This window comes from Staurois parvus, unplaced genomic scaffold, assembly GCF_062004578.1.
Source record: "Staurois parvus isolate SC_StPar_1 unplaced genomic scaffold, SC_StPar_1.0 ptg000283l, whole genome shotgun sequence".
NCBI lineage: Eukaryota > Metazoa > Chordata > Amphibia > Anura > Ranidae > Staurois > Staurois parvus.
Genome location: NW_028318079.1, coordinates 5,025,139 through 5,041,424, shown reverse-complemented (window position 1 = coordinate 5,041,424; position 16,286 = coordinate 5,025,139). Strand labels below are relative to the sequence as shown.

General features: G+C 43.2%; 1 protein-coding gene across 1 annotated transcript in view; it reads right to left on the bottom strand.

Moving 5' to 3' along the window:
• CFAP20DC (CFAP20 domain containing) overlaps positions 1-16,286 on the bottom strand; it is a 361,123-nt gene that overhangs the window by 275,048 nt on the left and 69,789 nt on the right. The window contains exon 5 of the mRNA XM_089682005.1: positions 3,187-3,301. Within this exon, the coding sequence (XP_089538131.1) occupies positions 3,187-3,301 (115 nt within the window). The remainder of the gene's footprint in view (positions 1-3,186; positions 3,302-16,286) is intronic.

Here is a 16,286-nt window from a genome sequence, read left to right as displayed (position 1 = left end):
AGTATTGTTAAATTCATTTGAATTCATACTACTCTGCGTGGATCTTTTAGAAACCTTATTTTTCAGATAGGTGTGTTCTTGTCACACTATCATATTGTTTAGTAACCTACCTGTATATATATATATATATATATATATAGTATTTTTTCTTTTTTTTTAATTTGAAATATGTTTTATAGTGATTTTGCTAAGTTACACTTTACTGCAGACTGACACAATTATTTAATAAGCAAGTTGATATGCTGAATATACGTTATTTTTAAATTAAGATAGGAAAAAGCCAATTGAGTAAGCTGTATATGTTTAACTTGGAACTTTAGTCAGAAAATTAAGTACTGATAGATCACTTCATGCTGGCTCCTTTTGCAGGCATAGCTAAAACATTAAAAATAGGTGCTAGTAGTACACTGTAGTAAAATGTAGAGGCCGATCTGCTGACTGCCTAAAGATTTACTGCTGCTTAGGGGCTCCGGGCTTCAGCAAAATGGCAGCCTCAAGCATGAAAAAACAGGAACAATTCTGGAGGCAATTTACAGTACACACTAATTTTGGTAGCATAATTATTAATGTGTAATGGATGTTCCTCGCTAAAGAACATTATTTTTATCAATTGTTTTAAATAAAGTTTCACTTTCTCATCCAAAATGCCCCATGTAGTGACCAGCAGCTGTCACTGTGTCATCATTAATAAGAGACACTGGAAGCTTTACCATAAACTAAAGGAGTTATCTTCATTAGATCCAGTTGCCAGTTTGGATAGAGCAATGTTCTGATTCTCTCACAGGACAGCATGACTACAAACTTTGTGAGGGAATGCCAAAGGTATACATGTCCTGATTAGTTACTGGTTTTATCTTGGTTTAAAGGGGCAGCCATCTTTGGGATCACATCAGAAACACATATCATAGATATATGGGCCTAGCTCAGGGCTACCATTTTGAGATGCAAGCTTTGTGTGAAGCCAGGTGACTTGGCTCCAAAATTCTCCAGATCTCAATCCATCAAGCCAGGTTGCAGCTTTGTGTGTGAATGGACACACGGAGCAGCAGGGGCTCCCATAGCAAGCAGATTGTTGCAGGGGCACCCGACAGGAGGGATGGGCCAGGAGTGCCAGTGGGAGACCCAAGAAGAGGAGGATCTGGGCTGATCTGTGTAAAACCACTACACAGAGAAGACCAGTATAGACATGTTTGTTATTTTATAAAAAAAGTTATGCCTTTAGAATCACTTTAATATTAGGTGGGTCATCATGTTATGGCTGATTTGTGTATAAATATATATATATATATATATATATATATATATATATATATATACAGTTGCAAGAAAAAGTTTGTGAACCCCTTGGGATTACGTGGAGTTTTGCATGAATTGGGCATAAAATGTGCTCTGAACGTCATCTAAGTCACAACAATAGAAGAACACAGTCTGCTAAACATAATACGACACAAACATTAGATGTTGCCATGGTTTAACTGCACATAACATGTAAACATTCACAGTGCAGGGAGGAAAAAGTATGTGAGGCCCTAGATTAAAGACTTCTCCCAGAGCTAATTGGAGCCAGGAGTGAGCCAACCTTGACTCCAATCAGTGTGATGATATTGGATGTGTTGCTGACAGCTGTCCTGCCCTTAAAAAACACATACCTGTTTTTTGTTTACTGGTTTCAAGAAGCAGTGTCTGATGTGAACCATGCCTCGCAGAAAAGAGCTCTCAGAAGACCTACGATCAAGAATTGTTGACTTGCATGAAGCTGGAAAGGGTTACAAAAGTATCTCCAAAAGCCTTGATGTTCATGTGTCCACGGTAAGACAGACTGTCTACAATTGGAGAAAGTTTAGCACTGTTGCTACTCTCCCTAGGCGTGGTCGTCCTGTAAATATGACTGCAAGAGCACAGCGCAGAATGCTGCATGAGGTAAAGAAGAATCCCAGAGTGTCAGCTAAAGACCTACACAAATCTCTGGCACATGCTAACATTTTTGTTGACACATCTACAATAAGGAAAACATTAAACAAGAATGGAGTACATGGGAGGACACCACGGAGGAAGCCATTGCTGTCCAAAAAGAATATTGCAGCACGTTTGAAGTTTGCAAAAGAGCACCTGGATGTTCCACAGCACTACTGGCAAAATATACTGTGGACAGATGAAACCAAGATTGAGTTGTTTGGGAAGAACACACAACACTATGTGTGGAGAAAAAAAGGCACAGCACACCAACATCAAAACCTCATCCCCACTGTAAAACATGGCGGAGGGAGCATCATGGTTTGGGGCTGCTTTGCTGCCTCAGGGCCTGGACGAATTGTTGTCATTGATGGGAAAATGAATTCCAGAGTTTATCAAGACATTTTGCAGAAAAACGTACGACTATCTGTCCGCCAACTGAAGCTCCGCAGAGGATGGGTGATGCAACAGGACAATGACCCAAAGCATACAAGTAATTCAACAAAACAATGGCTGCAACAGCACAGAATACGCCTTCTAGAGTGGCCCAGTCAGAGTCCTGACCTCAACCCAATTGAAATGCTGTGGCATGACCTTAAGAGAGCAATTCACACCAGACATCCCAAGAATATTGCTACACTGAAACAGTTTTGTGAAGAGGAGTGGTCCAAAATTACTCCAGATCATTGTGCAGGTCTGATCTGCAACTACAGGAAACGTTTGGTTGAGGTTATTGCTGCCAAAGGAGGGTCAACCAGTTATTAAGTCCAAAGGTTCACATACTTTTTCCTCCCTGCACTGTGAATGTTTACATGTTATGTGCAATTAAACCATGGCAACATCTAATGTTTGTGTAGTATTATGTTCAGCAGACTGTGTTCTTCTATTGTTGTGACTTAGATGACGTTCAGAGCACATTTTATGCCCAATTCATGCAAAACTCCACATAATCCCAAGGGGTTCACATACTTTTTCTTGCAACTGTATATATATCCATCCTATCATAGAGCACAGATTCTACTTAGACATTAAGACATGGCAAATATCATTACAGAGTCCATTACTGCCATTTAAAATGTGTTTACCCCAAAAAGTAGAGCTAAAACCCCCCCCCCCCCAAAAAAAAAGAAACCCTCAAAACTAACTATGCATGAGATGCGATTAATTTTACATTTAATTAAAAAGTGTGTTTTAATATACGTATTTTTCTATGCACTTAAACAGAATGCTTACCACTTTACGTTTGGTAATGGACAGAGGGATTTTTGCATGTAAAGGGGTTGCAGATAATTCCTTGTGGACAGTGGATAAATACAATCTTCTTTTAATATTTGCCAAATCGGTTATTCTATGGGGAGAAAATATTACACAGATTATAGCAGACATAATAAATTGCATTTTGATAACATCATGTAAAAGTGTGCATTTCATATAAAATTCAGTGTCAGGTGGAAAAGCTGGGCATTTTAAAGATGACATTTTATAAGATAAGTAATGAGATTTTTTTTTTTCTCTCTCTCTCCTAAATTCAAACTTAGGTGAAACAAAGCCTGATATCACAGATCACTTTACATGCTAATTTATTTCTGCACATTCTACTGTATTTTAAAAACCCCTCAGTCTGTGAAAGAATTCAATTTGTATGAAGTTCAGAAGCGCCGGCCTTTTATAATCATGGATGTGCCGTCCTTCATCTTTTATTACCGCGGAAACTGTTGGCAATTATTAAAAGGGAAAATGTCCAGACTGTATTTTCAGCTTAAAGTGTATGTAAACCCTAACAATGAACTTCTTTTATTTGTTCTCTTTTGGTCTCTCTTTTGTCCTGAGCTCAGACTGGGGAAGGAAAAATCAACACAATGAACCAATTAGTTGTCTGCAGTACAAGGAGCATGCTGATAGGAGGAGAGGGCAGAGAGACAGAGAGATGAGCTTATCAGTGGGCTGCTTATCCTTTCACTGCTCAGTCACAAACTTGGGGAGAAACAAGAGCTGTAAGGGTCACTTAAAGTAAAACTATAGGCATTTTTTTTTGGATAGAGCAAGGTAGGTTTATAACACCTGTCAGATTTTTTTTTTTTGTCCCATTACAGAGATTTCCCTTCACTTCCTGACCCATAGCCAAACAGGAAGTAAGAGGAGATCCCTGCAAATTAAGGGAATTTCTTTGGGGAGCCCCAGGTCATTAGAACTGGTGTCCCCATTGGAAGATTTCTCCTCTATTAATTTTCTGGGGACAATCCAAAATTTGGGGTTCTACTTTCACTTTCAATGATAATGGTAAACAGGCCAAATAGAGAGGGTTGATCTCCGGGGCACAGACAGCAATAGCAACTGACAGGTGTTCTAATTCTTCTCCACTATTCAAAACTAAAAAAAGTTTTGCCTTTAGCTATACCTCAACTGCAGCAGGTAAAAAGGAGGTCTTCTGTCCTGCCAGACAGAGCTGTGCTGTGTGGTAGATTTGTGTAAATCTCAGGAATCAGTAAACAGAAATACAAATCCTTTGGCAGGTAAAACAGCTCTCACATGGGTATTTCATCTGTTTATTTACATGATTGCCTGGAGATTAGCTTATAATACACTTCTCATAAAAATTAAAGGAACACTTTTTAATCAGAGTATAGCATCAAGTCAATTAAACTCCTGGGATATTGATCTGGTAAGTTAACTAGCAGGGGGGGTTGTTAGTCAGTTTCAGCTGCTTTGGTGTTAATGAAATTAACAACAGGTGCACTAGATGGACAATAATGAGACGACCCCCAAAACAGGAATGGTTTTACAGGTGGAGGCCACTGACATTTTTTCCCCTACTCATCTTTTCTGACTGTTTTTCACTAGTTTTGCATTTGGCTGCAGTCAGTGTCACTACTGGTAGCATGAGGCCATACCTGGACCCTACAGAGGTTGCGCAGGCAGTCCAACTCCTCCAGGATGGCACATCAATACATGCCGCTGTCGGGAAGTTTGCTGTGTCTCCCAGCACAGTCTCAAGAGCATGGATGAGATTCTAGGAGATAGGTAGTTGCTCTAGCAGACCTGGACAGGGCCGTAGAAGGTCCTTAACCCATCAGCAGGACCAGTATCTGCTCCTTTGTACAAGGAGGAACAGAATGAGCACTGTCAGAGCCCTACAAAATGACCTCCAGCAGGCCACTGGTGTGAATGTCTCTGACCAAACAGTCAGAAACAGACTTCATGAGGGTGGCCTGAGGGCCTGACGTCCTCTAGGAGAACCTGTGCTCACTGCCCAGCACCATAGAGCTTGTTTGGCATTTGCCATTGAACACCAGAATTGGCAGGTCCGCCACTGACGCTCTGTACTTTTCACAGATGACAGCAGGTTCACCCTGAGCACATGTGACAGACATGAAAGGGTCTGGAGAAGCTGTGAAGAATGTTATGCTGCCTGTAACATCGTTCAGCATGAACGGATTGGTGGTGAGTCAGTGATAGGGAGGCACATCCATAGAGGGATGCACAGACCTCTACAGGCTAGACAATGGCACCCTGACTGCCATTAGGTATCGGGATGAAATTCTTGGACCCATTGTCAGACCCTACGCTGGTGCAGGAATGAAGGAATTTATACCAATGAATGACCCAAACGCTCGCCTGACCTAAATCCAATAGAACATCTCTGGGATATCATGGGTCTTGGGTTCCTCCTACAGCACGACAATGCCCGGCCTTATGTGGTGAGAGTATGCAGGCAGTTCCTGGAGGATGAAGAAATTGATACCATTGAATTGCCCCCACGTTCGCCTGACCTAAATCCAATAGAATACCTCTGGGATATCATGTTTTGGTCCATACGACGCTGCCAGGTTACACCTCAGACTGTCCAGGAGCTCAGTGATGCCCTGGTCCAGATCTGGGAGAAAATACCCCAGGACACCATCCATCGTTACATTAGGAGCATGCCCCGACGTTGTACGGCATGCATACAAGCACGTGGGGGCCATACAAACTACTGAGTACCATTTTGAGTTGCTGCAATGAAATTTCAGCAAAATGGATTCGCTTGCGGCATAATTTTTTTCACTTTGATTTTTGGGGTGTCTTTGAATTCACTCCTCTGTAGGTTGATAATTTTCATTTCCATCAAACGATGGGGCATCCTTACGTTCCTAACACATTACCCAGTCCATATCAGTATAGATATCCAGCATGAGATTTTTCCCCATTGAGATCTGATGTGTTTTCAAAGTGTTCCTAATTGTTTTGAGCAGTGTATATAAAAGGTCTCCAAGCAAAGAATTAGACTCATAAATAAATTGCAAATATGGGAGTAATTTTACCTCTAAGGATTTTTTTTTTCTGGTCCTCTAGTTTTTATGTACACTAGCCAGGCAGCAAAACCACGTTAGTGATCTGACTTTTCTCTATTAAAGTTCTGGGCTTAGTCACCTTCCTGCCCCTGGCCTGTGTTTGAACAGTGAAGGAGCAGCAGCACACTGATGAGCTCATCCCCCTGCTCTTGCACCACCTTTCTACATGTTAATATGAAGAGAATTCCCATATACATACATTAATTGCTTGTAAAATCTTTTACATTTTTTAATGAATACATAACTGCAGCAATTGATATATTTTTTTAACAAAAAACTTTTTGTCTTTATAACCACTTTAAAGGAAACCCTTGAAGTGAGAGAAAAGCTGTGATTTCTGACCTTCTTCGAATTCACTTACATTTTCAAAAGAGGAAGCCAGTAATGGCATCCAACAGTATACGGGTTATTTTATAAACATTGCTCCTACATAGGACTGACCACCAAGTGGTGGCCTAAACTGAAGCTAAAATAGCAGCCTTCCCTTTACAAAGTTAAAATATCACAGCTTACCCGTCCTTTTTTTTCAGGCTTTTTTTTTAACCCTACCAGTAACACACTTTTAGGCCTAGGGTGACAATGTATGCTCACTGTACTATAGCTAAGTAGGAGCAGTATTGTCACCCTAGAAGAGGACTACAGAACACCTCCCCTCGCCTCATCTCCTTAATATAAAAATGAAGTGTCCTGTGATATACACAAGTGAGCTAAACAGGGCAGATAATGTGTTTTTGAGATAACACGGCAAAATACACAGAACACAGGACAGCACTGGATTTCTGTCAGGATCTGAAAACATTTTGAATGATATCAGGCTTCCCTATACAACATAAAGACGCCACACTCCGAACAGCCTAATGTGTGATAGAAGTAGGCAGCGGTCTCAGCCTTATCTCCCCCCAGGCCAGGTGCTGAACCGTTTCACCCCAACCCTGGGGCTTACTCATAGAGGTTATTATGACTAAGCACCTGGCGTAGGGTGAAACGCATCAGCAGGCGTGGCCTTGGAGAAGCTAAGGCTGAGGCTGCTTCCTACTTCTGTCACACATTAGGCTGTTGGGACTGTGGCTTCTTTATGCTGTATAGGTAACTCTGATTCCTGGATGAGTATTTCAGACACTAGCATTGATCACCGGAGGGGATACATCGGCACATAGGACGGCACTCCGAGCGATTAGAATGTTACATTTAGTGGGCCAAAGGAAGCAACTAAGAGAAGTTAATTGTTAAGGTTTACATAGAGTATACTTTAAGCAGTGAGATACACTATATTGCCAAAAGTATTGGTCGGCTTGCCTTTACACGCACATGAAATTTAATTGCATACCAGTCTTAGTCTGTAGGGTTCAATATTGAGTTGGCCCCGCCCTTTGCAGCTATAACAGCTTCAACTCTTCTGGAAAGGCCGTCCACAAGGTTTAGGAGAAGTGTCATGCCTTCAGCAATTTGTTCTTTGTTAATTAGGCATTATTAGTATGCCTTATCAGTTTGTAATTCTTTGTTCATTGTGTAACTGCTCCATCTAGTGGCTGTTTGTATACACTGCATCTTTTCACAGTAGAAGTTTGACCCATTTCAGCTTCCATGGCTTGTAGCCTATGAACTCTGATTACATCATCAGCCCTGCTCATAGCAGCCATTTCCTCATCACAGACTCCATTCCTGCTGGTAGGATCCAACCCTCACATTCAGGTTCACAATAGCATCGTCGGTACGTCTACACACATGTCTATATCTTATGCGTCTGTGTTTTATGTAACCTACATGTCTTACATGTGTTTATATGTGCATTGCCTTACTGTAATGTATAATATGCTTTGTCACATGGCAGACAGTGTTACTAAGCGCCTTATTTTCTGTTCCTCAGTTTCACCTCTTATATCTTTGCAATAAAGACAAAGTTGGACGTTGCTTCTTTGTCAACTCATTGCCGAGAAAGGTTTAGCTGTCTGTCAAGCTATGTACCTTCACACATAAGGAGGACAGAACAGTGAAACGACGGCTTCTTACAAGCTGGATACGAGGACTGCGACTCCTGGAGTCCTGACTGCAGTGAAACGACGGCTTCTTACAAGCTGGATACGAGGACTGCGACTCCTGAAGTCCTGACTGCAGTGAAACGACGGCTTCTTACAAGCTGGATACGAGGACTGCGACTCCTGAAGTCATGACTGCAGTGAAACGACGGCTTCTTACAAGCTGGATACGAGGACTGCGACTCCTGAAGTCCTGACTGCAGTGAAACGACGGCTTCTTACAAGCTGGATACGAGGACTGCGACTCCTGAAGTCCTGACTGCAGTGAAACGACGGCTTCTTACAAGCTGGATACGAGGACTGCGACTCCTGAAGTCATGACTGCAGTGAAACGACGGCTTCTTACAAGCTGGATACGAGGACTGCGACTCCTGAAGTCCTGACTGCAGTGAAACGATGGCTTCTTACAAGCTGGATAGGAGGAACTACGCAGCATCGCCACCCGCAGCGGTTGCAAGTGTGCTAACCCGTTCACAGCATCATCATGTCAGCAAGGGAATCCGGACAGTTCGAGACAAGGTCTCGCATCTCAGTTAACTCCAGAGGCTCAGGGAGATCTTTGAGCAGCTCCACCGTCGCCATTGCCCGCGCGAAGGCCGAGGCCGCCAAAACCCGCGCGACATTTGCCGAACAAGAAAGACAATTAAAAATAGAGAAAGCATGCACGGAAGCAGCTCTAGAAAAGCTAACTGTGGAAAAAGAAGCTGCAGCTGCTGTAGCAGAAGCAGAGGCTTTAGAGGAAGCAGCAAACTTCACAAGCGATAGACTCAGCTACATAAGTAGGCCCGAACCCAGTCTTCACAATAACTCGCAACGCACTTCAGATTACGTACTGCAACATGCTAAGTCAGAAGACGGCCTAAATCCAGGTCCAAGAGCGACATCAACCCCTGCTAAGGAGCTCCAACAGACTCCAGTCATACAACAAGCGACCTCAGTTAACCAAAGACCCTGCATGGAACAAGTCGACGGTTCCATAGGACATCAACCCTCAATGCAACCTGCATTCAAACCCACAAATGATCGCAGTATGGTCAAATCCTTTAAGGAAGAACAAGTAGATGGTGCCTATTACAGCAACAATCTGTCAAACAGAGATACAGGTATGTCAGATTTTCTAAAATTCTTTGCTCGACGTGAGTTAATAACCAAGGGACTCTCCAAGTTTAATGACAGACCTGAAAGCTATAGGTCATGGCGATCATCATTCAGGAATAATATCAGAGATCTGGATCTGTCTGCATGTGAAGAAGTAGATCTTCTTGTCAAGTGGCTAGGAAATGAGTCGACAGAGCATGCAAGGCGGATTAGAGACATTAATATTAACTACCCAATCAGAGGGTTAAACATGATATGGGAGAGACTTGAGGAGTGTTACGGCTCACCAGAAGTGATAGAGAACGCACTTTTCAAAAGAATTGAGGATTTCCCTAAGATCCAAAACAAAGATTCCCAGAAGCTAAGAGAACTGAGTGATCTGTTAACAGAGCTACAAGTTGCCAAAACTGAAGGAGACTTACAAGGTCTGGCATTCTTAGATACTGCACGTGGTGTAAACCCCATAGTACAAAAATTACCGTACAACCTGCAAGAGAAGTGGATTGCTCAAGGCTCCAGGTACAAGCAACAGTACGATGTCTCGTTCCCTCCATTCTCTTTCTTTATGGACTTCGTGCACCAACAAGCAAAAACTAGGAATGATCCCAGCTTTAACTTCTCGATGTTTGACACCGCTTACCCCAAATCAGGTAAACCTATCTCACTTCGTAACATGAAAGGTACACCGGTTGCAGTACACAAAACCAGTGTGTCTCTTAAAGACTCCTCAAACAAAACCTACAGTACTACAGAGTCTGAGACGATCTCCACAAAGGACCCATGCAGAGAATGTCCTCTACATAAGAAACCACACTCATTGTTGAAATGCAGAGGATTTAGAGGAAAACTTCTCAGGGATCGCAGAACTTTCCTCAAGGAAAACCACATTTGCTACAGGTGTTGTGCCTCAACCTCTCATCTTGCAAAGGACTGCACAGCAAACATCAAATGCTCGGAATGCAACAGTGAAGCGCACAATACAGCTTTACACCCTGGGCCAGCCCCATGGACTCTCACACCCCCAGACCAGGCTGTAGAGCACGGCGGGGAGGAGGGAGACACAGTACCTCCTGAAGTGACACCCCAGTGCACCCAAGTCTGTGGAGAAGGTCTTAGTAACAAATCTTGCTCCAAGATTTGTCTTGTTACAGTTTACCCCATCGGTCATAAAGAGAAAGCGGTAAGGTTGTATGCCATCCTTGATGACCAAAGCAATAGATCTCTTGCAAACTCAGCCTTCTTTGATATCTTCAGTATTAAAGGACACTGCTCTTCATATTCACTTAAAACTTGCGCTGGTGTGAGTGAAGAAAAAGGCAGAAGAGCTACTGGTTTCCAAGTCGAATCCATAAATAGTGAAGCATCCCTGCAATTACCTACCTTGATTGAATGCAATCAGATCCCAAACAATAGAGAAGAGATTCCTACACCTGAGGCAGCATTACATCATGAACATTTAAAGACCATAGCGCATCTCATACCTGCACTCGACCCAAAGGCCCAAATAGTACTTCTCCTTGGGAGAGATATCATAAGAGTCCACAAGGTAAGAAAACAAATAAATGGTCCTCATAGTTCTCCATATGCTCAGAAGCTTGACCTGGGGTGGGTCATCATAGGTGATGTTTGCCTAGGAAATGTTCACAAGCCAACCACAGTGAATTCTCTTTACACAAATACCTTGGAGAATGGACGTCCATCCCTCTTTCAGCCTTGTCCTAACAGATTCCTTCTAAGAGAAGCCGGCAAGTGTGCTATATCCTGACTTTACAGAAACCGAGAACCACTCTTGCAGTGAAGACCAAGATCACTTGGGGTGCACGGTGTTCCAGAGGACAAAGGAAGACCACAAGATAGCTCCCTCTATTGAAGATGAGGCCTTCTTGGGCATAATGGAACAAGGATTCTTCAAGGATAAAACAAACACCTGGGTTGCACCACTACCTTTCAAAACACAGAGACGTCATCTTCCTAACAACAGGTATCAAGCCTTAAAACGCTTCTGTTCACTTAGACGCAACTTTCAGAAAAGACCAGAGATGATGGAACATTTCTTCTTATTCATGAAAAAGTTGTTTGAGAACAATCATGCAGAAGTAGCTCCACCCCTAAAAGAAAAAGAAGAATGCTGGTATCTACCAATCTTCGGCGTTTACCACCCTAAGAAGCCAGGACGAATCCGAGTGGTATTTGACTCCAGTTCACAGTATGAGGGAGTCTCTCTCAATGATGTACTTTTGACAGGACCAGACCTCAATAACACACTTCTCGGTGTCCTCATCAGATTCCGTAAAGAACCCATCGCTATAGTTGCCGACATACAACAAATGTTCTATTGTTTCCTAGTAAAAGAAGAGCACAGGAACTTCTTGAGATTTCTTTGGTTCAAGGACAATGACCCTACTCAAGACATCATAGAATATCGCATGAAGGTGCATGTTTTTGGCAACAGCCCATCTCCAGCTGTCGCTATTTATGGACTCAGACTCTCTGCTCAAGAAGGTGAAAAAGACTATGGGAAAGACGTTAAGAAGTTTGTTGAAAGAGACTTCTATGTAGATGATGGCTTAAAGTCGCTTCCCTCACCAGAGGCTGCAATCAGTCTACTCAAAAGGACCCAGAGTATGCTTTCCTGTTCAAACCTCAGACTTCATAAGATAGCTTCAAACAGCAAAGTTGTTATGGAAGCCTTCTCTACTCAAGATCATGCCAGTGATTTGAAAGATCTAGACTTAGCGACAGACCCGATACCCATGCAGCGCAGCCTAGGGCTCAGCTGGGACCTCAAATCTGACACCTTTACCTTTCAGGTCGACCAAGAGCAAAAGCCTTTCACACGACGTGGAGTGTTATCTACCATTAACAGTCTATATGATCCACTTGGATTTGCAGCTCCTGTGATCATCCAAGGTAAGACTCTGCTCAGAGAGTTAACCACAGATACGTGTGATTGGGATTCGCCACTTCCCTCAGAGAAAGAAGCACTATGGATAGCATGGAGAAACTCTCTACAGGCATTATCTAACTTACATATCTATAGGCCATATGCCCACTTCTCCCCTGCAGAAGTTCAGTCTAGGCAGCTGTGCATATTTTGTGATGCTTCGGTAAAAGCAAGTCGCTTACCTTAAAACTATAAACATTAAAGGTCAAGTCCAAATTGGCTTTGTAATGGGCAAGGCAAAACTGGCACCAAGCCCTGAGATTACCATACCAAGACTGGAACTTTGTGCCGCTGTTCTGGCAGTAGAGCTGGCAGATCTCATTGTGTCAGAAATAGATATAAAACTTGTCAGTACAATGTTTCATACAGACAGCAAAGTAGTATTGGGCTACATTTACAATGAGACTAGGAGATTCTATGTCTATGTTCATAACAGAGTTCAAAGAATTAGGAGGTCAACACAGCCTACCCAGTGGTGCTATGTACCAACTGACCTCAACCCAGCAGACCATGCTACAAGAGCTGTTCCAGCAGCTCACCTTAAAGATACTACGTGGTTCACAGGGCCACCATTCCTCTACAAACCTGTACTTGACACCCTGGAGAAATACTCATTTCAGCTATTAGAACCAAATGCTGATGCAGAGATTCGTCCTCATATTTCTGTACTCACCACAAGAGTTTCTCACAAAGAGCTTGGATCCAAACGATTCAACAAGTTTTCTACGAGGAAATCACTGAACAGAGCTATAGCCGGCTTGATCCACATAGCCAGATCCTTTAGAGCCACACCTACAGGATCAGATCACTGCAAAGGTTGGCATTACTGTCACAAGGCCCATACAGTGGATGAGTTCACACAGGCCAGAGACGTTATCATCCGTTGTATCCAACAAGAGGTTTATACTCAAGAATTTGAACTCATCCAAAATCAAAAGAGTGTTCCTAAAGACAGTTCCCTCAAGAGGCTTGACCCCTTCATAGATGCTAATGGACTGTTGAGAGTTGGGGGACGTATTTCAAATGCAAAGTTCGAGAGTAAAGAATGTAATCCCATAATACTTCCCAGCAATCACATTGCATCTTTACTTGTGAAACACTACCATGAGAAGACTAAACATCAGGGACGTTTGTTCACTGAAGGAGCTTTACGTACAGCTGGATTTTGGGTAGTGGGAGCGAAAAGACTTGTGAGTTGTCTTATTTTCAAATGTGTCACTTGCAAAAAACTACGTGGTATGTTTCAGTCACAGAAGATGGCTAACCTCCCTGCGGACCGACTCAGTATAGAACCTCCCTTTACTAATGTTGGTCTTGACGTGTTTGGTCCCTGGTCTGTCACCACACGGCACACTAGAGGAGGCCAGGCAAACAGCAAACGCTGGGCAGTCATATTTACATGCATGAGTATCAGGGCTGTGCATATAGAAGTTATCGAGTCTTTAGACACATCCAGCTTTATAAATGCTCTCAGACGTTTCATCTCCATCAGAGGCCCAGTTAAACTAATCCGCTCTGATAGAGGTACCAACTTCGTTGGGGCCTGCAAAGAACTGCATATCCCCTCAAACATTGACAGTGACCATGTAGAGAGATATCTTGCCGCCCAAGACTGTAAATGGACATTCAACCCCCCACATGCGTCTCACATGGGAGGCTCTTGGGAGCGTATGATTGGCATAGCTCGCCGGATCCTTGATTCTGTCTTTCTACAGCTGGGAACTTCGAGGCTCACCCATGAAACCCTCTCAACCTTCATGGCCGAAGTAGTGGCGATCATGAACGCCAGACCTTTGACTTCAATATTCAGTGATCCAGAAGATCCCTTCTTGCTCACCCCTTCCACTCTTCTCACCCAAAAAGTCGGTACAGCATCGGCTCCTCCTGGCGAATTTAGTGCTAAAGACTTGTACAAGTGTCAGTGGAGACGAGTGCAAACTCTAGCAGATACCTTCTGGGATAAATGGAGAAAACAATACATCTCTATTCTACATGTCCGGAATAAATGGCAAACCAGCAAACCCAACATGGAGGTTGGTAATGTTGTTCTTGTCAAAGACTCTCAGTCAAGAAGAAATGACTGGCCTTTGGGACTGATAACCAAGGTGTTCCCAAGTGAAGATGGGAAAGTCAGAAAAGTGGAGGTCAAGGTCTGCAGACAACAGGAGCCCAAACTCTTTCTCAGACCCGTTACTGAACTGGTTTTGTTGCTCTCTCCAGGGGTGATTTAATGTGGTATCCTTTAGATACCAGACGGGGAGTGTCATGCCTTCAGCAATTTGTTCTTTGTTAATTAGGCATTATTAGTAAGCCTTATCAGTTTGTAATTCTTTGTTCATTGTGTAACTGCTCCATCTAGTGGCTGTTTGTATACACTGCATCTTTTCACAGTAGAAGTTTGACTCATTTCAGCTTCCATGGCTTGTAGCCTATGAACTCTGATTACATCATCAGCCCTGCTCATAGCAGCCATTTCCTCATCACAGACTCCATTCCTGTGGTAACCACGCTGCTGGTAGGATCCAACCCTCACATTCAGGTTCACAATAGCATCGTTGGTACGTCTACACACATGTCTATATCTTATGCATCTGTGTTTTATGTAACCTACATGTCTTACATGTGTTTATATGTGCATTGCCTTACTGTAATGTATAATATGCTTTGTCACATGGCAGACAGTGTTACAAAGCGCCTTATTTTCTGTTCCTCAGTTTCACCTCTTATATCTTTGCAATAAAGACAAAGTTGGACGTTGCTTCTTTGTCAACTCATTGCCGAGAAAGGTTTAGCTGTCTGTCAAGCTATGTACCTTCACACATAAGGAGGACAGAACAAGAAGGTTTGACCATTCTTCCAGAAATGCATATGTGAGGTCAGGCACTGATGTCAGATGAGAAGGCCTGGCTGCTGTAATTCATTCCAAAGGTGTTCTGTCAGGTTGAAGCCAGGACTGTGCAGGCCAGTCAAGTTCCTCCACCCCAGACTCGCTCATCCATGTCTTGTCTTCCATGTCTGGACCTTGCTTTAGCACTGGTGCACAGTCATTTTGGAACAGGAAGAGCCATGCCCAAACTGTTCCCACAAAGTTGGGAGCATGAAATTGTCCAAAATGTCTTGGTATGCTGATGCCTTAAGAGTTCCCTGCACTGGAACTAAGGGGCCAAGACAACCCCACACTATAATCCCCCCTGCACCAAATTTGACACTTGGCACAGTGCAGTCAGGCAAGTACTGGTCTCTTGGCAACCGCCAAACCCAGACACAGCCATCAGATTGCCAAAGAAGCATGCTTCATCACTCCAGAGAACACGTCTCCACTGCTCCACTGAGTCCAGTGGCGGCATGCTTTACACCACTGGGTGATTGCACTTGGTGATGTAAGGCTTGGATGCAGCTGCTCGGGCCATGGAAACCCATTCCATGAAGCTCTCTACACACTGTTGTTGTGCTAATCTGAAGGCCACACAAAGTTTGGAGGTTTTTAGCCATTGACGCTGCAGATAGTTGGTGACTTCTGTGCAGTGTGCGCTTCAGCATGTACTGACCCCGCTCTGTCATTTTACATGGCCTACCACTTTGTGGCTGAGCTACTGTTGTTCCCAGTTGCTTCCACTTTGTTATCATACCACTAGCTGTTGACTGTGGAATATTTAGTAGCAAGGAAATTTCACAGATGGATTTATTGCACATGTGGCAACCTATGGTGGTACCACGCTTGAATTCACTGAGCTCCTGAGAGCAACCCATTCTTTCACAAATGTTAGTAGAAGCAGTCTTCATGCCTAGGTGCTTGATTTTATACACCTGTGGCCATGAAGGTGATTTGAACACCTTAATCCAATGATTTGGAGGAGTGTCCCAATACTTTTGGCAATACAGTGTATATGAGATGCAAGGATTCTTGCAGTCTCACCCTACGAA